The 25,737-nt window shown below is 42.7% G+C and overlaps 1 protein-coding gene across 1 annotated transcript; it reads left to right on the top strand.

Moving 5' to 3' along the window:
* The first annotated feature begins 407 nt into the window (after positions 1 to 407).
* Tnfaip6 (TNF alpha induced protein 6) lies at positions 408 to 17,288 on the top strand. The gene is made up of 6 exons (XM_075984412.1): positions 408 to 646; positions 5,876 to 6,013; positions 7,480 to 7,641; positions 10,228 to 10,456; positions 12,991 to 13,031; positions 16,602 to 17,288. The coding sequence occupies exons 1-6, from the start codon at positions 469 to 471 to the stop codon at positions 16,763 to 16,765; spliced, it is 912 nt and encodes a 303-aa protein (XP_075840527.1). The 5' UTR covers positions 408 to 468; the 3' UTR covers positions 16,766 to 17,288.
* The last annotated feature ends 8,449 nt before the right edge of the window (positions 17,289 to 25,737 follow it).

Below are 25,737 nucleotides of genomic sequence, written 5' to 3'. Positions count from 1 at the left end.
CCAAACGACATACAGTTTTGTTTTAAATTTTCCACTTTCCACACAGGCATTCTTGGCAACCTTTAGGAAAAACTATGCGATACTATCACAATCAAGTTAAAGATTAATGTTAAGACAAACCCCAAAATTAACAGCGCAAACAAGGACCTTCTGGATTTTCTCTGCGGATTCTCTGAGGAGTTTGGTTTTCTTTAGTGTCTTCTGAATCTGCCCCCCCCCCCATAACACAAACTCCCTAAAAGAAAAGTGTTGGTGACAGACAGGATAAACGGACATGTTTCTGAGAAAGGGCATTTAAAATTGTGGATGCTCATCCTGCACCCTCCGCTCCAGTTGCCAATGCAAATGAGTCAGAGGGCTTGCTTCAGACAGTGAACTAATTGTGTAACTCTGCAACGGAAAGAGCCATTGGAGAGTACATGCTGACCTCACAGCCGAAAGGGGCTATTTAAAAGATGTGGAAACCAGATGTTTCAGCCGCATTCCAGCCGCTACTCTGAGAATTTCTCGTGGGCAGCCCCCGACACTGTAAACGGCTCGGCGACTGGAGACATGGTCCTTCTCCTTTGCCTGTGCGTCTTGCTGTGGGAAGAGGTTCACGGATGGGGCTACAAGAATGGAATCTTTCACAACTCCATATGGCTTGGTAAGAAATTTCACGCACCAGTTTCTTGTTGGGAATGTCGATCCTTTGACCTCAACAGAGGATTGAATCGAAGGAGTAAAAGTTTCTAGCATGTTCGAAGTTGATGTTTTCACAAAAGAATCTTTAAAAAGAGATATGCTGAACTGGCATGCCACTGAAAAAGGAAGTTTGCTGTTAAAACTTAAGGCTCTCCTTTTACACAATGTATTGTTCAACAAAAAAACACGGGTTAAGATGTGTCCTGGTGAAAATATATTTTAAGATTTTCAAAGCAGACATGGTAGCTCACTGGTAAGTATTTCTTTATGAAACTAAACCACCAGTATAATACAGGTTTATTATTAATAATTATTATTATTATTTCAACTGCATTCACAGAAAGAATTCAGGTAAGACAGGAAATGCAGAACTCCTACAGTACTTCTGAGCTCCATGTTCTCTGAGCTATTAGGTCCATCTTAATTTTCCTAACCATCTTTCAACTATTTTAACAAAACTAGAATGTGATACAGGAAAGAAAATAAGCGTGCTTTGTCCTCTTTCATGCCTTCATCGGGCTGTGATTCTTTTTGCCATTTAAGAACTTTTCTAGACGTTTGGTTAACTGAGAGAAGTTCTTTTTGTCTTGTTAAATGTAAGGGAGACATAGGCTAAACACTAAAGATGAACAATAGGCCAATAATGAATACTAGTCCAGCCATGAATATTAACCCATTATAGCACTCAAAACAATGCTAAGACTCTTCATGATTCAAGTTGGTGTTGCATTTTGCTCATTATTGTATTTAGTAGAGAAAATTTTTTTGATTGCTTGGTAGGGGGTCATCTTATTCTTGCATAGAATAAAGAAATAAAGCGAAAGCAAAATTAACCTAGATCTTGGTTTTATGCTTCTGAGGTAACACATGGTTGTCGGTTATTTTTTCCCTTTCAGCGGGGTTCTCTTTGGTTGTAATTAAAACCAGGAGGATTTCATTAAGAAGCTGGATTTGAACGGCACAGCCTTGCCGCCTCTTTTCCCAGCTTGAGACAGTAACTAGTTGCGGTGTGACCATTTGGTCGAGATGGGTTCTGAAATTAATGTAGATGTGTTCGCACAATCCAGCTGAGGAAATAAATACACATTTGTCAGAAATGGGGAAACGCCATACAGCTAGGCAGAATTCAAGACATATGGGGATGTTTACAAATGCTACCAAATTCTCCTGGGTCATTGTTTTTGCAATGAATGTGTACGCTACAGAAATGTAAACGTGAATAAAAAAGTGGTTCTGCCCAACAGCGGAGAGAAGCAAGCCAAACCTTTGTTAAGGGTGCACTGTGGTTCAGGGGCTTCAGACCCCGTCGAATGCTTCCATCTGGAACAAAGGACTGACCAGTCAGCCCAGCACAAATTGTTTACAGTTGGTTGAGTCGATATAATATTAGTAACTGTTTAGGGAGAAAAGAGGGTTGGATTTGAAGGGCGGGATCTGGTAGCAACTGTGAAGAACAGGACATCGGAACTCGGTGACTTCTAATTTCTTAACTGCAACTTAGCAAGAAAGGAGCTGACGGACAAGCGATGTCAGTCGGTCAACATGGATCCTGAACATTGAAAACACAAAGAATAGTTACTTCCAGTCTTCGTACTAAGTCTGCCAAAGACAGGAAAGTAGCATGCCGTGGGCTCCTGCCAGGGTGCATGGTTATGGTTATTCCCATTTGTTAGATGAGGAAACTGAGGCTCAAGTGGAGATGTCTCCAAGCTTACCTACTTCCTCCCAGAAGAACCAGCAGACACCAAAGCCTTAGTCCACTGTTTTCCTTTGCCAAAAGGAGGGGGAAAAAATTCAGTTTTATAAATTAAGTGATATAAACTAAAGAAAATTAATAAAATATTGCTTCTTTAGACAGACGCATCTTTTAAAAGTTAGAGTTTTGTTGTACTTAGTTTCATCTTAATAGCTTATAATTCTAAACCCAGAGGTTTTTTTTCAAAGATTTATTTATTTATTATGCATACAACATTCTCCCTCCATGTATGCCTACACACCATAAGAGGGCGCCAGATCTCATTACAGATGGTTGTGATCCACCATGTGGTTGCTGAGAAATGAACTCAGGACCCCCAGAGATATTATAATACTTTAAAGTAATAGTATTCATATTTTTGTATTGACAGTACTTGGGAGACTGAGGTGGGAAGACTTGGTGGGAGTTCTGAGCTAGCCTGGGATACATAACAAAAATTTGACTCAAAAAGTAAATAAATAAATAAAGTAAACAAATGCACATATAAAATGCCTTGTTTATAATCATCCCTAGGCAGGATCACGTGTAGGGGTATATGCTTTTAATTCCAACCCTCAAGAGGCAGGCAGATCTCAATGAGTTAGAGGTCAATCCTGTCTACATAGTGAGTTCCAGGCCAGCCAGAGCTAGAAAAGGACGTTGTCTCAAAGAATGAACAAGAAACCAAAATAACTTCATGTAGAATTATTCCTGAGAAAGAAGCTCTGTAATCACCAAAACTCAAGAGGCTGAAGCAGGATAATAGCAATTCCAAGGAAAGCAGAGGCTACATAGTGAGACCTTGTCGTAAATTATTTCACTAACTTCCTTAGTTAGATAGTTGAATATGTACATCAAGAATTCTCAGTGGCCGGGCGGTGGTGGCGCACGCCTTTAATCCCAGCACTCGGGAGGCAGAGGCAGGCGGATCTCTGTGAGTTTGAGACCAGCCTGGTCTACAAGAGCTAGTTCCAGGACAGGAACCAAAACCACAGAGAAACCCTGTCTCAAAAAAAAAAAATCTCAGTGTGTTTGCCCATAAAGCAAATTAAATAGGAATATTTAACAAACTAAGACTAGGCACATGAAGCTTGTTGTTTTAGTTATAATGATTTTATTACCACACATATGACATCAGATTCCAATAGTTTTTTTTTATTACTGGTAAGAAAATTGGAAATTATTTCCCAACACTCTTTGCTCATCTCTCCCCAGAAATATATTTCATGTTTGGAGTAAAATATTAAGGAAACAAGCTTGAGGAAAAACTGGCATCCATTTAAATAATTTGTACGATTTTCATTTTCAACAATAATTTTTTATTTATTATTTTATGTGCAATGATGTTTTGCCTGCATGTATGTCTGTGTGAGGATGGGAGAGCCTCTGGAACTGGAGTTACGGACAGTTGTGAGCTGTCATATGGATACTGGGAATTGAACCCAGATCCTCTGGAAAAGCAGTCAGTGCTCTTAACCACTGAGCCATCTCCCCAGCCCCAACAACGATATTTATCATAAATAATTTAATTAAGCATGCATCCTTTTTCTCTACCAAAAGGCATAGTGTCTAAGATAAAGATACTTAGTTCTGTGTGGTGGTATTTTAATTTTCATACTTAAATGGCTGAGACAGGAGACTCACAAGGTCTAAGCCAGCCCAGCTTGCATACTAAGACCCTACATAAAAACAAAATCCAAACCAAAGAACAGGGCTAGAGAGATGGCTCAGTGGTCACGAGCAGTGGCTGCTCTTCCGGAGGATGAGAATTCGATTCCCAGGACTCGCCTGGAAGCTCACAGCCATCTGTAACTCCAATCCCAGGGGATTCAACTCCCTCTTCTGGACTCCTCAAACACTAAGTACACATGTGGTGCACAGGCATATGTGCAGGAAGAAAAGATGAGTACACATAAATTTAAAAATCAATTTAAAAAACGCATAAATATACTTCAGTTGCCCACTCATGCATGTTTAAGATTTTTGAGGGGACAGGGCTTGATCCACAACACCCAGAAAAATTCACCACACTATGAGCTTAAAAGAATAAAAGTGGAAATTAACGAGAGTATTGAGGCCTTGGCACATGAAGAAGACCTGGGAACAGGTCATTTACAAAGCGAAAATCATCTTCACTGGTGAAGGTCTGATTCTGCTAGCATTTTCTGGTTCGTAAGTGTGGGATGTAAGCTTGCTTGGTAGAGTGTTTGCCTAGCATGCAAAAAACCCTGTTTGGATTCGTTGATACCATATAAAACCAAGAGTTACATGCCTGTGATCCCAGCACTCAAGAGATAAAGGCAGGAAGATCCTCCTCGGCTGCACAGCTAGAGGTCAACATGAGTACTTGCATTTAAATAAACAAACAAACAGAAGTATCAAATTGACTGTTGTCTTCTCTAAGCGATGGGCCTTTACCGTGTAATTTATGAGGACGGGCTCCAGGGAGTCTAGGAAACATGAAACACAACCGGCATCATTTCCCATCAAACTGTGGCAGAGTCGGTTTTAGCTTGGGGAGGAGAAAAATGAGTGAATCAGGACACGCTTCTGGATTTGTGTCTTGCTGTGCGCTGAGGCATTCGAGAATCCTCTGGGAGCATGTCCACAGTGGCCAACTGGGCAGGCAGATCAGCACAACAGGGTGGGACCACTAACACCATTGGAGATAAACTTGTGACTATTGTCTGGGGAGCCTCTTCATATCGTTTCTATGGAGACGTGACTGCAGCCCTCAAACAATCCATTGAAATGGTGACCTACTGGAAGACAGGATGTGTGTGCCTTGTCATCACCTAAAATATGTTGGGGGACAACATGGGAACAAACAAATCAGAAAAAGTAGAAATATGCCGGTTGCCTCTCTGCGGGGTTCAAATCTCTTCTCTTTAGGGCTCAACTTGAGACTTGCTGGGGTTCCACCAGATTTGCTCACTATTTTAAAGTTCTTTGCGAAATTCTCAATTGTATCATCTCAATCATTCCCTCAAATGGACATGTCTGGCTTCCTCGTGAGCTTCCATAATGAAGTCATTGTCCCTGGTTTCTTTTGCCTTCTAAGCTTCCTTCAGCTGCTTCCTTCATCCACCTTTCCAAGCTTTTATGGCTTAAAGCCAAAAGAATACCAAAACTTTATCACTTGTGGTTAGTCTAGCAATAAAACTTTAAAAAAAAAAAAACTTTCGTTCATGTTATCAGAAACTATCTAAACGCCAGTCTTTATATGTCTTCTGTTCCCCCTAAGATTCCCCCTCGTTCTTTTTCTCACCAAAGCTTTCTAACAATAAAAACCTAACTACCATGGCAGCTGACCTAGAAATTTCTTTGGCAAGAACATGTATCTGATGTAATCTTCCTGCTGAGGCAAAATTTCCTTTGTTCTACAAGAACGAATAATAGTGTGTTGATAAGAATGAGTAATTAATGGCGCGTTGATGCCGTTTTGTAAATTCACAGAACAAGCTGCGGGCGTATACCACCGAGAAGGTCGGGCTGGCAGATACAAGCTCACCTATTCAGAGGCCAAGACCGTGTGTGAGTTTGAAGGCGGTCGCCTCGCCACCTACAAGCAGCTGGAAGCAGCCAGAAAAATTGGTAACTAACTTGATAACAGTTTTTCTTATTATGCCTTGGTGGGGTGGGGGTTCCATCTCTCCTGTAACCCTTATTAAGACTTTTCTCTCTAGCCCTTTAGGATTGCTCTCTATATTGTGAGGATATCTTTGCTTTCTGGAGATTCCTTCATTCTGTCTGCCATGGGGGGGTTGGGTACCTACCACCCAGTGAGAATCAAGAAAATAAATGTCATGGCCGAGATAGGACATTACCCATCCAAGTGAGCCTGGTGAGGAGAGAGAGCCTCCAGACAGCATCAGGGGCTGCAGGGAGACATGACTGGGACTTGAAAAGTTAGAGATCAACAAAGAGATAAAGCATCCTGCCAGAGAGAAAGATGAGGCTTTGTGGAGGACCTGGAGATAGCTTCAAGTGGGAGAGTAGGTGAGATGAGCACCCTGTACATCTTGACTGGGATCTCCATGGAAAAGGCCATCAGAGACCTCGGAACAAAGGGAGATCCCACACTCAAATGCACACTCAGTTTCCGATCTGAAATCAGACGGTTCTCATACTCACCATGGAACTTAAGCCTAGTCTATCTGCATTTGGTTTTGTTTTCAAATAGGACCACTAGCTAGTAAAAGTCAGAATTCAACGTTCATAGCCAGGGATGGTGGTGCATGCTTGCAATCCTAGTAGCTCTTCAGAGGTAAAGGCAGGAGCATTAGGAGTTCAAGGTCAGCCTTAGCTAAATGGAGAGTCTGAAGCCAGCCTGGGTTATATGAGATCATCTCTTAAAAAAAGAAAGAAAGGAAGAGAGGGAAGGAGGGAGAGGGAGAGAGAGAGAGAGAAAGGAAGGGAGGTAAGCAGAATTTGGTATATGCATGCCTTTTTTTTTTTTTTTTTTTTTTGGTTTTTCGAGACAGGGTTTCTTTGTGGTTTTGGAGCCTGTCCTGGAACTAGCTCTTGTAGACCAGGCTGGTCTCGAACTCACAGAGATCCGCCTGCCTCTGCCTCCCGAGTGCTGGGATTAAAGGAGTGCGCCACCACCACCCGGTTTATGCATGCCTTTAATCCCAGCATTCAGGAGGCAGAGGCAGATGCATCTCTGTGAGTTCAAGGCCAGCCTGGTTTACAAAGTAAGTTCCAGGACAACCAGGCCTGTTACACAGAGAAATCCTATCTCAAAAAGAAAGAAAAAAATGAGAGGAAAAAAAGGTATAATTTATTTGTATTCAAACTTTGGTTTGGTCTAGCATTGTGTCTGCAGCGCTAAGGACTTAGCCTAAGGCCCCGTGCTTGGTCTCACTCTGTAGCCTAGTCTGGCCTTGATCTGAAAATCCTGCTAGTCGGTCTCCAGAGTGCTACAGATATCGGGGTTTTCCCATTCTACACAAGGTGGGTTTAGCCACTTGAGAAACTTATGGTAGAAAATGACTACCTCCTCCGACCAGGTTAGGGACTCTTTGGGGGGTGAGTCTATAAACTTCTCTCTCTTTCAGGATTTCACGTCTGTGCGGCCGGATGGATGGCCAAGGGCAGAGTCGGGTACCCCATCGTGAAGCCCGGGCCCAACTGCGGATTTGGGAAAACTGGTATTATCGATTATGGAATCCGGCTCAACAGGAGTGAGCGATGGGATGCCTATTGCTACAACCCAAATGGTTTGTTCCTTAAAACAATCATTCTGCATTGGCAAAAGTAGTTACACAAACAACAGCAGCAAAGCAGTTACCTACCGAGAGATTACTGAAACAACTTTTCCTCCTAAAAATGGGGGAATATGGTTGTCGGAAGCCACACGTTGGGCTGTCATCTGTCGGGGACCAGACTCAATGAAATTCCAGGGTAGGAGCATGAGGATTAGAATTATTAAGCAAAAGGAACAGAGATATGAGAGAAATAAGAGACAGAAACAGAGAACAGCATCAGGAGAGACGGTCAGTGAATTCTGAATTAATTCCCACATTTATTTCCGTGTGCTTATAAAAGTAGAGGTGGGGGAGGCAACAGTCTTCATTAACATGATATAAGGAATAGACCAGCAGGGCGGTGGTGGCGCACGCCTTTAATCCCAGCACTCGGGAGGCAGAGGCAGGTGGATCTCTGTGAGTTCGAGACCAGCCTGGTCTACAAGAGCTAGTTCCAGGACAGGAACCAAAAGCTACAGAGAAACCCTGTCTCGAAAAAAAAAAAAAAAGGAATAGACCAAGTATCCTGCAGGTAGCTACTCTCTGGAGCCTCCTGCCAATCTCCTCTGAAGGAGCAAGACTAACAAGGTGGAATCAATTCACCTCTTTACTCAAAAAACGCTCGATAACCACAGCCTAGGTCAGGATCGCTTGTTTGTAGCCACACCTCTTGCCGTTGCCAACAACTTTGAAAGAGTAAAAATAAGTTCAAACTCTCTGACCTTTCGTCAAGGTGGAACGGGCTCGTGTCTTTGGGTCCTCACAGGTGGAGCCGTTGCTAAAATTATCCCTGCCGTTCATAGGCACTTCCTTGCTGCTCAGGGCATTGTGCTCCCTCATTCCCGTTCTCACTAAAGGAGAGTGAATCTTTGCTCGTGCTTCTGGAGAGAAGAGCAGACTCTGCTTTTCAGATCTGTTCCCCCAGACAGCACCACAGAGTGTGGTGTCGTGTGTTACGTTCCTGGCATCGGCTAACACGCTGATGTGATGAAGTGCTGGTTGGGTCTACCTCACGTGGAATCCCATCTAGCAGTAGGAGAGTGACAGGAACATTCTAGGCTCTGTCACAGTACAGCTGAGTGGCACTGACCATCAGAGAACAGTGATGGTCCATGAGCTACTTAAGAGCTCAAAATGAAAAGGATTCCAAGTTGAAAAATTTTTTGCTTGGAGGTGGATACTACACTTGTTCAAAACAAGTACAGGCATTTGTCACAGGACAATGACCAACAAACCACTCTGGTTCCTTGATTTGTTCGTTTGGGTATTGTTTTTGTTACTGCTATTGCTATTTGGGGGTTTTGTTTGTTTGTTTTGCTTTGCTTTGTTTTTGTAGACAGGGTCTCATTGTTTATTGCTGGCTGTCTTGAAACTCACTATGTAGATCAGGCTGACCTCAACCTCACTGAATGCTGGGATTAAAGGTGTGTTCCTCCACACTGGGCCCAAATCAATTTGTATATACGTTAAGCTATTAGTACCAGCCTGTGTTGTAGTACTGTGTATTTAGTCGCTGTTAATAATCATTGCCAGAGTCTAGAATAAAGCCAAGTATGGTGGAGCTGTTGGGAGGCAGTAGCAGGCCAATCTCTGGGAATTTGAGGCCAACCTGGTCTGCATAGCGAATCCCAGGCCAGCCAAAGCTATATAGTGAGACCCTGTCTCAAAATAATAAATAAACAAACACAAACAAACAGCAAAGCCAACGTATAGGCAAAATGAAGAGTTGTTAAGGGATCTCCCAGGACCCATTTTCTTCTCACAAGGATGCCATCTTAACTCACAAACTTATATAAGCTGCCTTTTCTCATGGCTTCTCACTCTGAACACCTTCTCACTCACGGAAAAATGTAAACACAAACACAAATGTTGTGATTCTTGCTATTTTCACATTTAAAAATTCACGAATAGTCCACTGATATGGGATTTCCCTCTGTATGCTGTGATTACCGTTAATGATTAAAGAACTGCTTTGAGCCTATAGCAGAACAGGGTGGGGCAGAGCAGGGCAAGGAGGCTGAACTGAATGCTGGGAGAAAGAAGGGTGGAGTCAGAGAGAAGTCATGGAGCCACAGCCAGAGACAGATGCTGGGAACTTTTTACCCGGTGAGCCACAGCCACGTGGCAATACACATATTAATGGAGATGGGTTAAATTAATATGTAAGAGTTAGCCAATAAGAAGCTAGAGCTAATGGGCCAAGCAGTGAGTTAATTAATATGATTTCTGCGTGATTATTTCCAGGCTAAGCAGCCGGGAACCAAGAAGCAGCCTCCTCCTACAATCCCCATTCAAATTTTAGAAAATTTAGGGACTAGGCATGCAGGATGGCACGATGGGTAAAGGACCTTGTCACCAAACCTAATGACCTGAGTTTAACTGTCACTGTGGCTCACGGTAGAAGGGAGACTGAGTCCTAAAGGAAGCAGACACACACACACTAAAAAATTTTAAGTTTAAAGAAAATTTGGAAATTGTTATTAGCTATAAGCATACACAATATACTATGGATAATATAAAATCAATAATGTCTAAGTGAACTTTCTTTTCCTATTGCAGCCAAGGAGTGTGGTGGTGTCTTTACAGACCCAAAGCGGATTTTCAAATCTCCAGGCTTCCCAAATGAGTATGACGACAACCAGGTCTGCTACTGGCACATTCGACTCAAGTACGGTCAGCGCATTCACCTGAGCTTTCTGCACTTCGACCTTGAGGATGATCCAGGCTGCCTGGCTGACTATGTCGAGATATATGACAGCTATGATGATGTCCATGGCTTTGTAGGAAGGTGGGTCATGCTTCCCCACCAGGGAACTTCCAGTGTTGGTCTGACGCTTCTTTAGTTTTCTCTCCCCTGTTCCTCTTGTTGAGTATTGTTGATACCTCAGTATTTCTACTGTCTCCAGCAGAAAATACACTTTTCCTCTTTTCTCTCTTCTTCCTCCTCTTCTTCCTTCCCAACTTTCTTCTCCTCTTCCTTATCAAGGGAGATCTTGATCTCATTCTGTAGTTCAGACAGGCCTTGAACTGCTAAGCTCCCCTGCCTCTACCTCCAAGTGCTGGGATGACAGGCATGCTTCAACACCCCACCCTCGCCAACTTCTATATAATTTATCAACAAAGGTTTCTCATAGTTGGCTGTCCCTACACTAATTACAAAAGCAGAGAAGCTGCCTTTGATTGTGGACTTATAAAACCTCATTGTCTAGTTATTCAAAACCTCACATGACTAAAGGCATGGGAAATGAAATTACTGTTAAAACGTTCAAGTCAGTCTCTCACCCTCTCAGTCTTGTTTTGTGTACAGAGTGAGTTTTCTATAGCCCAAGCTAGCCTCAAATTCACTATGTAAAGAAAAATGACTTTGAACCTGGTTTTTCTGCCCCCACTTCCCAAGTATTAAAATCGCAAGTGTGTGACACCATGCCTGGTTTATTAGATACGGGTGGCAGAACCCAGGACCTTGGACACTCAAGGCAACCACTCTACCAACTGAAATAAATCCCTAGCCATCTTCCTTTATTTTTCAACCTGCTGGGACCAAGTTTTTTCATGTTCCCACCCCAGTTTGGGGAGGTGGATCTTGCTCTGTACAGGGCCAACTGGGTGTGGTCATAATCTGGTTGATCTGCTACTGGCACAGTAAGTAGACTCAGTATGGTTGGTGTATTCATCTGAGGGTCTGGGATGTTTTTTTAAAGATTTTATTTATTTATTTATTTATTTATTTATTTATTTATTTATTTATTTATTATGTATTCAGCATTCCTTCCATGTATGCTTGCAGGCCAGAAGAGGGCACCAGATCTCATTATAGATGGCTGTGAGCCACCATGTGGTTGCTGGGAATTGAACTCAGGTCTGGGATTTTGACCTAGAAGATGATCCAGATTTCTTGTCTGACAGATGAATTCATGGAAATCTTCCTGCCTCAGACTCTTGAGTGTTGAGATTACGAGTGTGATCCAAGAAACTCTGGGTTAATCCTGAGATTCCCAGGTGAAAACTCAGTTCCAGCATTTTGGGCCAAGTTTGAAACAAGCTTTATTAAAATATTAAATACTGACCAAGATGTACTTTGGTCAGGACCACACCTGGAAATACCCCAGTTGAGCGGCCTCTAGACACCTGTTGTCGGGGCGCTTATGGGCAAAACTCAGAGGCCTCCGTACTTCTCCTTGAAGCTTTGTTGTTATTTTCCAAGAATTACAACTCCCAGCACCCCAGGAAGTTAGCTACCTGGTCCTTGGGACTATAGCGTTTACAACTACAACTCTCAGCATTCCAGGAAGTTACCTTGTTCTTGGCTGATGGGTTTTACAGGTTAATTTAGGATCTTACTCATGTTCCAACATACTCATATAGTTTAAATTTTGAGTGCCTTACTAAACATTTCTAAACTGAGGTAAATAATTAGGTGTTTTATAATACAGGTTCCATTTAATAACTTGTAATGTTGTTTATCAGTGGATTATCACTTGCCAAATTTCTACCATACATGACAGGAATTTAGTAGAAGAACCTGGAAGAGGGGGCAATTGAAAATGGCAGGCTCAGTGTTTCCCTTTGTCTAAGGTGGGGTCTGACCAGGAGTTGACTGTGTTAAGTCCAGGTCACCCCAAACCCTCAGTCCTCCTGTCAATTGGGGTTCCAGATGTGCACCGACACACTCAACTTGGGCAAAATCAGTTTTTATTTTATGTTGAAATTTGCAACTTAAAAACAGCACTTGGGAGGCAGAGGCAGGGGGATCTCTGTGAGTTCGAGGCCAGCCTGGTCTCCAAGAGCTAGTTCCAGGACAGGCTCCAAAGCTACAGAGAAACCCTGTCTTGAAAACAAACAAACAAACAAAAACAATTAAAAATTTGGGATTTCTTGCATAAACTGTGGAGATTTTTGACTGAAAGTATTTATGACAAACAACACAGGAGACTGAGAGATGGGAACTTTGGGGACTAGGAAATGCAACCAAGTTTGCTTTTTTTAAGTATTCCTAGTATTCATGAAGCCCTGAATTTGATCCTTGGTACCCCAGCGTGAAGATGAGCACACACACACAGACACACAAAAAGCATCCCCTGAGCCCGGAACTAGAAGATGTCTTAATTCTAAAATCAACTACAGACCTAAATAAAATGAGATAGTTCTATTTGCAGGTTTTTTATAAGGGTTATTATTTATTTCAATTATACATGTCCTCTGTGAGTTCTAGGCCAGCCCTGCCTTATCTGCATAGGAGTATTTTATCATAAATAAGAGCCACATCAATTTTTGTGTGCTTCTTTTGTGTGTGACGTCTCTTTCCTAAAAATTCTCTTTCAGATACTGTGGGGATGAACTTCCAGGAGACATCATCAGCACAGGTAAGACCCAAATTGCAGCAAAACGTTATTTTGCCTTTTCATAATGCCCTCAAAGTCATTATCATTCACCCTTTAAACCCGAGAGAACTAAGACTAGAGGCAGTTCGTTAGCCTGTGACAATGTCAGTTATTATTCATACGGCTTTGCTCAAGTCTGTGATCAAAATGGTGTGTGGATGGACAGCTCTCATTGGCAGGCATCAGCCTTAATCCACAAGTTCCTACGAACTGCTGCCAGCACCCTCAGGGGTTTGGAGTGGATGTGAATGAGTGGGGACTGGCACTGAGCTCAACAGAGGAGTGCTCATTTTGCCCACGCCCTAGGTTTTATTCCCCGTCAATAATAATGATAACAATAATAATGATAGCTGGAAATAGTCACTGAGAAAAGACGGAAGTGAACTATCAGGGAGTTAAACACAGCTCCCATCATAGTAAACGACCCCATCGTTTGTATCACATTTCCATCTCAGTCCGACATTCCTTCCAGTTGCTTGTGATACTTTCAGCAGCCATTGCATAAGAAAAGGGAAGTGCTGGGCTAGACAGTGATAAAAAGTTTCTTTATTGGCAACCACTGGAAAGTTTTAGTATGCTAATTTATGTAGTCAATCTCAAAAGGCTAGATATTATAGGCGACGCTTGCTAAGTCACACACACCCTCCCCCGAGTTATTTCATATGGTTAAGTTCTAAGAAGTAATGCCCTTTCAAAATGCCCTCGTAGTAACATAAATCGCAATAGGCCGTACTACTCTTTAAGTTACCCTAAACCGCTTTTAGCAACTTTTATTTTTAGCTAAAACCTTTGTTTTCTCGGAAGTCCCTGTTTTCTTTCTCTTTCCAGCGCCAGGACTTGGCATTCGGATAGGTTCTGTTTTCTCGCCAAGCCGTAAAATTATCACAACTCTTCGCACCTAAGAGCAGAGTTGCTCCAGAGACGGGCAGGCCGACTAAGTCCTTTTTAACTGCCTCCCACACCCTGCCTTGCAGCACTCTGGGTTCTGGGGTGTCATTTTTACAAGCTGTGAAGCTCTCTGCTCTATCCTTGGATGATTACTGTTTAAACCTTTTTAATTTGTCATTGCTACGATCTTCCCGAGAAGGGAAACCCACTATAAACCTCTTACTTCTCTTATCTCAAGGACATGGTTTATGTTATCAGAAAAATGTAAAGCTTTAGAGCTTTACAAGGGAGTTGGGGCATAAAAATTCTCCTTTAAAAAAACCACCAGCAGAGCTGGGTGTGGAAGCAGAAGCGAGAGGATCACCCAGGAATTTGAGGCTAACCTGGGCTACATAAAGAGTCTCAGGGCTAGTGAGATTCTGTCTCAGAAAGAACAAAAAACATTAGTGGGAAGAGTCTGAAATCTGACTAATTCCTTGCTTAGCCCCAAAGAGGTAACTTACATGGAGGACAAGCAAAGCAGCCTGTTTTTAGAACACTATGTCTAGCAGTCCTTTATTAAATCATTTGTACTTTGGTTACATGATTATTCTTTGTATATTAGAGGTACTATTTTCTCTTGTTTTTACTTCCTCTTTTGCTTCCTCTATCACCTAGTAATTTTGAAATAGGGTTCCAAGGCAGATTGACCTTGAATTCCAGCTGAAACTAGTCTCAAGCCAAAATCCTGACCCTCCTGTCTCAGTCCACACAGTTCAAGCCAGACCCAGCTAACCAGGGCTTCTTCTACAGTGCCAAAATATGCATCTTCAGATAAATCTTCCAGTGTCAGAAAAGTACAGCATGACAACCGGAAAATGAACTCGGAAGCCAGGCTGCTTGGGCTTGAGCTAGCCTCGGCTATATGACATTTGCTGTGTGACTTTGGCAAAGGTCACATGGTCTCTCTGACTCAGGGTCATGTCTGTAAGGACGTGTAATATACAGACTTGTTTTGTAGGTGTGCGCATGTGCCTGTGTAAGGGTGTCAGGTCCACTGGAACTGGAGTGACAGATAGTTGTGAGCTGCTGTGTGGATGCTGGGAATTGAACCCTGGTTCTCTAGAAGAGCAGTCTGTGCTCTTAATCACTGAGTCATCTCTCCAGTCCCCTAGACTTTAATTGGAAGATGGATTGAGAATTGAAGTTAAGAAAGGCTACCGAGATGGCTCAAAGGTTAAGAGCATTTGTTCTTGCAGAGGTCCCAGGTTCAGATCCCAGCACTCACTTGGTGACTTACAAACATCTGTAACTCCAATTCCAGAGGCTCTGATGCCCTCTTCTGACTCTTCCTTGGAGTATACCAGGCGTTCGTGTAGTGCACACACATACATACACGCAGACAAACACGCATGCATATAAAACAACACAAGTAAATACAAAAATAAAATAATTTTTTTTTTGGTTTTTCGAGACAGGGTTTCTCTGTGGCTTTGGAGCCTGTCCTGGAACTAGCTCTGTAGACCAGGCTGGTCTCGAACTCACAGAGATCCGCCTGCCTCTGCCTCCCAAGTGCTGGGATTAAAGGCGTGCGCCACCACCGCCCAGCTAAAATAAAAACTTTTAAAGATGGCTCAGCAGGTAAAAGTGGGAGGAAAGAAACCTCCACAAAGTTGTCCTCTGATTTCACATGCACCCCGTGGCAAGCTCTCACACATATAAGCATCAATAACACATCCATATACGTAATAATAATAGTAATAAATGTTTTATTAAATCTTTTTCCTTGAAATATTCCTATATGGTATTTGGGCATTTTCTGGTCCACATGTTAAGGTAAATTTTGAGTTCACTCTGAGAAGCAGACATCTAGGTTTATTTCTTGGTTTGCTTTTCTTCTTTTTTTTTGTTTTCTATTAATTAGTTGATTGATTGATTTTACTTTTTGAGACAGACTATTTCTCACCATGTAGACCTATCTGGCCTGGAAATCACTATATGGACAAGGCTAAGCCTTGAACTCACAGACTTCCGTCTGGCAGAAGCATGTGCCACCACACTTGGCCCTAAGTTTGCTTCTTAATAATGTAAGGCTGATTGCTCCCCATCAGTTTTTTAGTAAACAGCCCATCCACACCTCATGAGCTTGAACTACTGTTATGTTCTAATAATTCTGTGGAGATTTTTTTCCCCTTGTGGTGCTAGAGATCATATGTAGAACCCCAATGTGCTAGGCAAGCACCCTACTTTAAAATTTTATTTATTTATTTTATTTCAGGGGTGGAATAGTCCAGGAGCACTGAGCCCTGGAGAATCTTCTGAAATAGAAAAGACATTTCCCACGTGAGATTAGAGTCTCAGAGTTAAATATAAAGGTCCCTCACCAGGCTTTGGTGTCTAGGCCTTTGATCCTAGCATTCAGGAGGCAGAGGGAGGCAGATCTCTGGGTTTTGAGGCCAGTGAGATCTATAGAACCAGTTTCAAGATAGCCAGGGCTACACAAAGAAACCCTCACTGACTCTACTGGGAGAGACAAAGACGGACTATAAAACTTGAGACTCTACTTCTGGACTCTGTCTTATTCCCATCTTATGTATTCTTCTGTGAGATGATCTGTCATTGAACTGTCAGACAAAACAAACTGGAGTGTCTTTTTGTTCTAACGTGTGCCTCCCCCCTCCCCAGGCAACGTCATGACCCTGAAGTTTCTGAGTGACGCCTCAGTCACAGCTGGAGGTTTCCAGATTAAATACGTCACAGTGGATCCTGCATCCAAATCCAGCCAAGCCAAAAACACAAGTACTACTGGGAATAGAAAATTCTTAGCTGGACGATTTAGCCATCTATAAATTTTTTTAAAAGATATTCAAAACATACAGTATTTATGTTTGCGGTCTTTGACTTCCTTTGTTCTCACTTTTGTATTGTTTTTATTATTAACATGTATTTATTACTTTTCCAAATGTGAAAGCAATGTGTAACTGTGGGGAAAAATGGAAAAAAACGCAGAAAACTTCAAATGAGTAAACAAAAAAATCTCGTAATTCTACTACATAGAAGTAACCAGTGTTAAGATTTTTCAGTAATTATCATTCATTTGTTTTTCTACTTGTTATATGTATATATGTAACTATATGTATTTTTTTTAAATTTTGGCATTCTGCATTATGTATTGTTTTAAAACCAGGTATTTTTAACGTTAACATTTATAGCTTGAGCAATTCCCAAGATCGCTGCGTTTTCTATAAAATGGGACTTTGAGTAGCTGTAAATATCCCCTGGTATGATTATTTCCTGCTTTATTTAAGTCAAATCTATATATGGATTTTAGGTTGTTTTCATAAATATTGCTGTAATAAATACCCTTGGAGATAAATATCTTGCAGGTCTTTAATTTTATGGGAACATGGGCCTAGATAAAGAAATACGAAACAGGGCTGGAGACATGGCTCAGAGGTGAAGAGCACTGGCTGCTCTCGCAGAGGTCCTGAGTTCAACTCCCAGCAACCACATGGTGGCTCAGATCCTTCTATAATGAGATCTGGCGCCCTCTTCTGGCATACGTTCATACATGCAGGCAGAACACAGTATACAAAATAATAAAATAAAGCTTTTAAAAAAAAGAAATACAAAACAGAAGCTAATTAAAATGGAATATTTTTTAAAAGTTTATTTGTTGAGTTGTGTGTGTGTGTGTGTGTGTGTGTGTGTGTGTGTGTGTGTATTCGCACACACCATGAATATACAGGAGCCTGTGAAAGTCAGAAGATCCAAGAGATATCAGATCCATTTACAAACAATTGTGAGCTGCCATGTGGGTTCTGGGACGGGAACACAGGTCCTCTGAAAACAAGTGTTGTTAACCACTGAGCCACATCTCTCTCTTTTTTTTAATCCCAGCACTCGGGAGGCAGAGGCAGGTGGATCTCTGTGAGTTCAAGACCAGCCTGGTCTACAAGAGCTAGTTCCAGGACAGGCTCCAAAGCCACAGAGAAACCCTGTCTCGAAAAACCAAAAAAAAAAAAAAAAAATACAGTGGGGAAGGGGGGACAAGGTAGGAGAAGGGGTATGGGGGAGAATAATTAACAAGAAAGTCATAGATTATAAACTAGTTATGTAGGACGGGGCTGAGAAAGCAAAGTTAATCAGAAGCCTACAAAACAAGTAAAACAAGTCGGGAGAGGGTGGAAGAGAGAGACCATGAATCATGACTACTTCCGTGATCCGAAGTAACATGCGAGCGCCCTTCCAATTGAGCGGAAAAGGCTCCCAAAGGGTGTGCTCGTCGCTCACCGGTTCTGCTGTTCTCTTGAAATGACCAGTCCCCAGATTACTTCAATCTCCACTCGCTCACTGGTTCTGCTGCAATTCTCTTGAAATGACCAGTCCCCAGATTACTTCAATCTCCACTCGCTCACCGGTTCTGCTGCAATTCTCTTGAAATGAGCAGTCCCCAGATTGCTTCAATCTCCACTCGCTTTCCATCACAAGTCCCATAGAGGCCTTTCTGGGTATTTTATTTCAAACCTCTCTCCCCTATTTTCTTTAACCCTAGAACTGATCCCCAGTCGTCGTTCAATGCATTTTCCTTCCTTTCTCTCCCTCACTACAGTGAAAGCTTCATTAAAAGCAGTGGCTCTCTGGCATGGCTGCACCCGCACCTTCTCCATAAAGGCTGACATGCAGAGGGACAATGAAACGGAACAAAGGATTAGCATTATTCCCGTGCCCCAAATGAAGTAATCAGCTTAAAAAATCAGCACAGCTTGACAATGAAAGTTTGGGTTAATATAAGCAATCCCGATCCATATTCTTCTTCTTTTTTTTTTTTTTTTTTTTTTTTGGTTTTTCGAGACAGGGTTTCTCTGTAGCTTTGGAGCCTGTCCTGGAACTAGCTCTTGTAGACCAGGCTGGTCTCGAACTCACAGAGATCCGCCTGCCTCTGCCTCCCAAGTGCTGGGATTAAAGGCGTGCGCCACCACCGCCCGGCCCCCAATCCATATTCTGAACACCGAGGACTGTAGCACGCATGTTTTATATCGATCAGTCTGGTCCACTCAGAAGACAGACACAGCACAATAAATTGAAAAGGAAAACATTCAAAATGGACCATTACGCAGGGCAACATGGAATAGTACTTGTTGTAGAATATAATTTTAAGCAGAATTATTTTTGTCTATGCTGTGGAACATTTGTTTTAATGCGGTAAAGATGCATCGCTTTTGATGATGGTGCATTTGTTTAACTCTGCGAGGCTGTGATTCTTTGCCTGTCTAAAACACCTGGCGGCCTAATAAAGAGCTGAATGGCCAATAGTGGGACAGGAGCAAGGATACGTGGGCTGACAGGCAGAGAGAATAAATGGGAGAAATCTGGGAGAAGGAAGAAAGAACAGGAGAACAAGGAGAGAAGCTGCTCGGGGCCAGCCACCCAGCCACCCAGTCACCCAGCCACCCAGCCACCCAGCCACCCAGTCAGCCACCCAGCCACCCAGTCAGCCACCCAGTCAGCCACCCAGTCAGCCACCCAGCCACCCAGTCACCCAGCCACCCAGCCACCCAGCCACCCAGCCACCCAGTCAGCCACCCAGTCAGCCACCCAGCCACCCAGTCAGCCACCCAGCCACCCAGCCACCCAGCCACCCAGTCAGCCACCCAGTCAGCCAGCCACCCAGCCACCCAGTCACCCAGCCACCCAGCCACCCAGCCACCCAGTCAGCCACCCAGCCACCCAGTCAGCCACCCAGCCACCCAGTCAGCCACCCAGTCACCCAGCCACCCAGCCACCCAGCCACCCAGTCAGCCACCCAGTCAGCCACCCAGCCACCCAGTCACCCAGTCAGCCAGCCACAGAGTAAGAGTGAAAGTAAGGCATACAGAAGTAAGAAAAGGAAAAAGCCCAGAGGCGAAAGGTAGATGGGATCATTTAGGTTAAGAAAAACTGGCTGGAAGCAAGCCAAGTTAAGGCAAGGCATTTATAAGTAATAACATTTATAAGCAATAATAAGCCTCTGTGTGTTTATTAGGGAGCTGGGTGGTGCTCCCCCTCCCCAAGGAAAGTCAAAAGGCTAAAGAGCCAAGAGAATAAAACATCTATCAACACTAGTAATGCAAGCAGAGTAGCTAGGAGCAGATAGATAGATAGATAGATAGATAGATAGATAGATAGATAGATAGATAGATAGATAAATAGATAGATAGATAGTAGATATATAGACAGACAGATAGTAGATAGATAGACAGACAGATAGTAGATAGATAGATAGATAGATAGATAGATAGATAGATAGACAGACAGACAGATAGTAGATAGATAGACAGACAGATAACAGATAGATAGATAGATAGACAGATAGTAGATAGATAGATAGATAGATAGATAGATAGATAGATAGATAGACAGATAGTAGATAGATAGATAGATAGATAGATAGATAGATAGATAGATAGATAGATGCAAGTCCAGTGAGGCGGCACCTATAGTTCTAATATTTTGGGAGCTCCAGTAGCACCTACTTCCCACATTGGACTGGTTCCTCAGAGTCTCAGACAACTTCTGAAACCTCTCGAACACTGCTGCAGCTTCCTTAACTTGTACTGCAGGTGGCCTGCCCTGCTGACTCCAGGCAAAGGCTGTGGGAAGTTCCAGTGTCACCAGGGATTCCTATAACTGCTGCCAAAGATACCAAGGCAGGCAGATGCCAAAAGAGCAGTCTGGAAAGTTCTTGACCCTCCTAATTCTTCCCAAACAGTTCTACCAACTGGGGACCAAGCGTTCGAATATATGAGCCTATGGAGCTATTCTCTTTCAAACCATCACTTGATCTCATTAACACAACTATATTACTCTTTTGACACTTGTTACAGGAGAGGGCTGCTTGTTCGTCCCAGCCACCCAAAACCGAAATAACCACACAGAAACTATATTAATTAAAACACTGTTTGGCCCATTAGCTATAGCTTCTTATTGGTTAACTCTTACATCTTAATTTAACCCATTTCTATTAATCTGTGTATTACCACGAGGTCGTTTCAGCACGTCTATCTCTGGTGTTGGATCATGCTGTATCTGACTCTGCCTTCTTCCTCCCAGCACTGAGTTCCGTCTTCTCCGCCTACCTAAGTTCTGCCCTATCAACAGGCCAAGGCAGTGTCTTTATTCATTAATGGTGAACAGAGCACACAGTGCGGACTCCCACATCAGACACTGGTGCTAAAAGAACCTTACAGACAAAAGACGTTGATCATACCATACTTCTTGGGAATCTGAAGCCAGTCAATATCATCCTCAATGGCAAGCAAAATAGCAAGCTTGGAGGTTCAGTCCAGCTAGAATATTAATTAAATGTCATTATGACAATGAAATTAATTTGAAGACTTATCATTCACCTCAGTTGAAGAAATTCTTTCCCTAAAGTTTTTTTAGATTTATTTATTTTATACGTGCGAATGTTTTGCTACATGTATATCTGTAAGCCACATGCATGCCTGGTCCCGCAACTGGAGTCATGGACGGTTGTGAGCCACCATGTGGGTGCTGGGAATTGAACCCGGATCCTCTGCAAGAGCAACAAGTGCTCTTAACTACTGAGTCATCTCTCCAGCCCCGAAGAAACTCTTGAGAACCCTTTTTTGCAGAAGAGCATGTCTTGAGAAGGCAATGCTTAGGAGAGCTCAAAGCGTTGGGTAAGCTGAAACAGAAGGACATGTAGCTGGAGAAGCAAGAACGACAGTCCTCAGAGGTCATCCAGAAAGACTGGAGCAGAAGGAACTGAACTCTGTGTTGGAGGGAGACCAACAAGGCCAGACTGGCCAGAACAGAGAGTCTGGTGCCAAACTTCCTAAAGGAGACATTCCTGTCTCTAGAGAGTCACAGAACTTCCTGGCCCATCCTCAGTAATTAGAGAGTTCATTTCAGTGGAGAAAGTAGAGAACATGATGAAGTAAAATTCAGAGTCAGTTCACATTCAAATACAAAGTTAATCCACCTTCAAATGCAAGGACCTGAAGCAGAGGATCTATGCTATGGGCTCAGTCTCTGACAAATACTGCAAAAACTATCAACCAAAGACAGATCCTGTGCTCAGCTAGTACAGACAGAGTCGGGTACAATATATGATACTGCCACCACCACCATTGTGTTGTTTACTTGTTTGAGATAGAATTTCACGCTACCTCAAACTTGCTAAATGGCCAAGGAGGGACCTTGAGTTCCTGACTTCTCTCTCTACCTCCCAAGTGCTGGGATTACAAGTGATCACCACCACGCCCGGTTTTCTGCAGTGCTGGGAATGGTACCCAGTATTTCTTGTATGCTAGGTAAGCTATTAGCTGAGCTACATTCCCAACCCTAAAGATGGATATTCAGCTGCTGTAGTCTTATGTACAGGTGGATACTCGGCTGCTGTAGCTTTATATACTTGCTTCCACGAGCCACATCTCATTGGACAGTAAGTATATTTTAGAACTGCTTTTGCTGTTTTTCAGCAGTGTTTGTATAAGATGGCCGCATCTTTCATTTCTTCTTCTGAGAATGAATTATGCAAAGGATGACATCCCTTAGTTGGTTGGGCCTTTGATCCTATGTCTTATACTAGATGGGCACTAAAATGTGACATTCTAGATGCTCAAGGGAAAATGATGTTAGGGAAAGAGCACTGATTCAGAAGGAGTTAAGTCTAAAGATCTACACGACAGTATGTTCTGCCTGTGGTTGTAATCATGAAAATAGCAAGCAGAGGAGCCGTCGGCCCTGGCACTGACGGGCCTTCTTATGCCTAGCCAAATGCAGCAAGCAGCAGCAGCAGCAGCAACACAGACATTGCCAATCATGCTTATTGCTACAGAGGCTGCAACCAGTATATGACTTCACCACTGGGATAGAGTTTATGTGTAAATGACAGCAAGGAATGGGCAACAGAGTAAATTCCAGATAGAGAAGCCAAGGCAAGAGCCTTTTCATCACAAAGTGCAGCAGAGTTTTTACAGCATATGCTGTTTAAGGAGAGATAGGGTCACTCTCTTGACAACCCTATTAGAAGATCCCAGTAGCATTCCAGCTCCAATATGGTCATTCCTCATATTGGAAATATGGGTAAAAGTGGCTTACTTTGCTGGGTAGTAGTGGCGCAAGCCTTTAATCCCAGTACTTGGGTGGCAGAAGCAGGTGGATCTCTGTGAGTTCAAGGCCACCCTGGGCTACACAAGATCAATGCAGAAACAGATGCAGGTGGTGGTGGCTCACACCTCTAACCCAAGTAGGGGAGTTACAACCTTTAATTCCAGCACTAAAGGGGAATATAAGATAGGAGGAGACAAAAGCTCAGGGCTTAGTTGGCAGTCGCCCAGGTTTGGTAGAGATAAGACTTCTCTAGTGACTTGGCTGTTTTGCTTTTCTTTCTTCTTTCATTCACTCTTTCTTTCTTTTTTTTTTGGATTTTTTGAGACAGGGTTTCTCCGTAGCTTTTGGTTCCTGTCCTGGAACTAGCTCTTGTAGAGCAGGCTGGCCTCAAACTCACAGAGATCCACCTGCCTTTACCTCCCGAGTGCTGGGATTAAAGGTGTGCGCCACCACCGCCCGGCTCTTTCTTTCTTCCTTCCTTCCTTCCTTCCTTTCTTTCTTTCTTTCTTTCTTTCTTTCTTTCTTTCTTTCTTTCTTTCTTTCTTTCTTTCTTTTTCAGTTTTTACTTTTTGTTTTCTCTGTGTAGCTTTGGAGCCTGTCCTGGAACTCAACTCTGTAGACCACAGACTGGTCTGAACTCACAGATATCCACCTGCCTCTGCCTCCTGAGCGCTGGAATTAAAGGCTTGTGCCACTGTTGCCCGGCCTATTTTGCTTTTCTGATCTTCAGTTTGAACCCCAGTATCTATCTCTGGGTTTTTATCATTCACATCATAGGAGACTCTGATCCTTCAAATTCTCATATAACTTTTAGTAAGTGGTTAAAGATTCCATAAAGAGACAGGGTTTGGAACTCCTATTCATTTCTGTCTGTGGTTGATTTCTAGGTAAAGTGGTGTGATTATTTTGCTAAACCTTTTCTAGTGCCCTTAATCTCCAAGTGAATGGTTTTGGTTTTGTTGAGAAGGCACCTCCACTAGCCCAAGGTAGCCTCAGGCTTACTTTGCAGCCAAGCATAACCTTCAACTCTTGACCTTCCTGCTTGGCTTTCCAAGTGTTGGAAGTACAGGAATGCACCACATGCTTGAAAAGTAATATTGGGTACTGAACTCAAGGCTTTGAGCATGCTAGTCAAGCGTGCTATTTGCCCACAGTTTCCTTAAGTATCCTCAGTAAAGGATTTATTTACCTCAGGGAGTACTGTTGGTAAAAGCACAGTTTATTGACTGGGAAGGGCAGAAGCAATTTTAATGCCATTGATTCATTACTAATGCCAAAGATGTCTTGAACTCTTATATCCTGCATTATTGGCATTCTGCATATCTATCTAACTTAATATCCTGCTGGGGTACAGTTTGCCAAGCTCAAGTTCTTTAATGTTATTTGCATAAATTCTATAGTATTAAAGCTTGAAGCTAGTCAGGTAGTGGGGACACATGCCTTTAATCCCAGAGGCAGAGTCAGGCAAATCTCTGAGTTTGAGGCCAACTGGTCTACAGAGTGAGTTCCAGGCCAGCCAGGACTACACAGAAAAACCCTGTATCGGAAAAACCAAAACAATTTTTTTTTTAAAGCTTGAAGTTACAGAGAAATTGTTAGGAATTGGTTGGACCCTGAATTTTAAACCTTCTGACATTGTTATAAAGCATATTTATCTCTTCTTGCCAATAGTTCAAGAAAATGTGCTTAAATGTTACTAAAGGCCACGTACATGTGAACCCACTTTAACGCCAATAGCTCGTCATTTGTGCACAATTTCCAGAAGGATTTGTTCACCTTGCTGACTGCTGCTGGGTAAAAACAGTCCAGGGCAGCAATTCTCAACTTGTGGGTCATGACCCCCTTGGGGTCCCATATCAGATACTTAAATTATGATTCATAAAAGTAGCAAAGTTTCAGTTATGAAGTAGCAATAAAATGATTTTATGGTTCGGGGTCAGCACAAGAAGACGAATTGCAATAAAGGGTCACAGCATTTGAAGAGTTGAGAACTTCTGGTCTAGAGAGAGGGAAGGGCAGAAGCAGAGATGCTGGCAAGTGCTCTAAAAATAGTTTGGTACCCAAACTTGAAGGCTCATTGTAGGGACTTTAGACTTTACTTGAATACAGTAATGTTTCCTTTCCTTTAAGTCACATGATCTCTAGATCTACCTTTCTTCTTTCTTCCTTCCTTCCTTCCTTCCTTCCTTCCTTCCTTCCTTTCTTTCTTTTTTGCCTTTTTTCTTTTTTATTCCCTTTTTCTACCCCTTGATTCCTGGACCTGTGTATCCTGGCTATCACAGACACTGTACTATATATCGGATGCTGATTCAAAGCATATATTGACTTACCCACACCCTCCAGCCTGCTATCACCTAATTGGAACTGTAACTGTGTCTTTGAAAGGCCACTTTATCTTTCTATCAGCGCAGTTGCTTCAGGATGATGGGGAACATGGTAAGACCAGTGGATTATATAATCATGGGCCCACTGTCATATTTCTCTGGCTGTGAAATAAACTCCTTGGTTTGAAGCAGTAGTGTGTGGAATACCATGACGATGGATAAGGCATCCTTTAAGTCCATGGATGGTGATGTTGGCAGAAGCATTATGTGCAGAAAATGCAAATCCATAACCAGAATAAATATCTGCTCCAGTAAGACAAAATGTTCTTTCCATAGAAGAAGTAGTCCAATGTGGTCAACCTGCCACCAGGTCTTTG

Source organism: Microtus pennsylvanicus, chromosome 9 (assembly GCF_037038515.1).
Source record: "Microtus pennsylvanicus isolate mMicPen1 chromosome 9, mMicPen1.hap1, whole genome shotgun sequence".
NCBI classification, from domain to species: domain Eukaryota; kingdom Metazoa; phylum Chordata; class Mammalia; order Rodentia; family Cricetidae; genus Microtus; species Microtus pennsylvanicus.
Note: the sequence above shows the minus strand (reverse complement) of the source record. Positions and strands in the feature narration are given on the sequence as shown.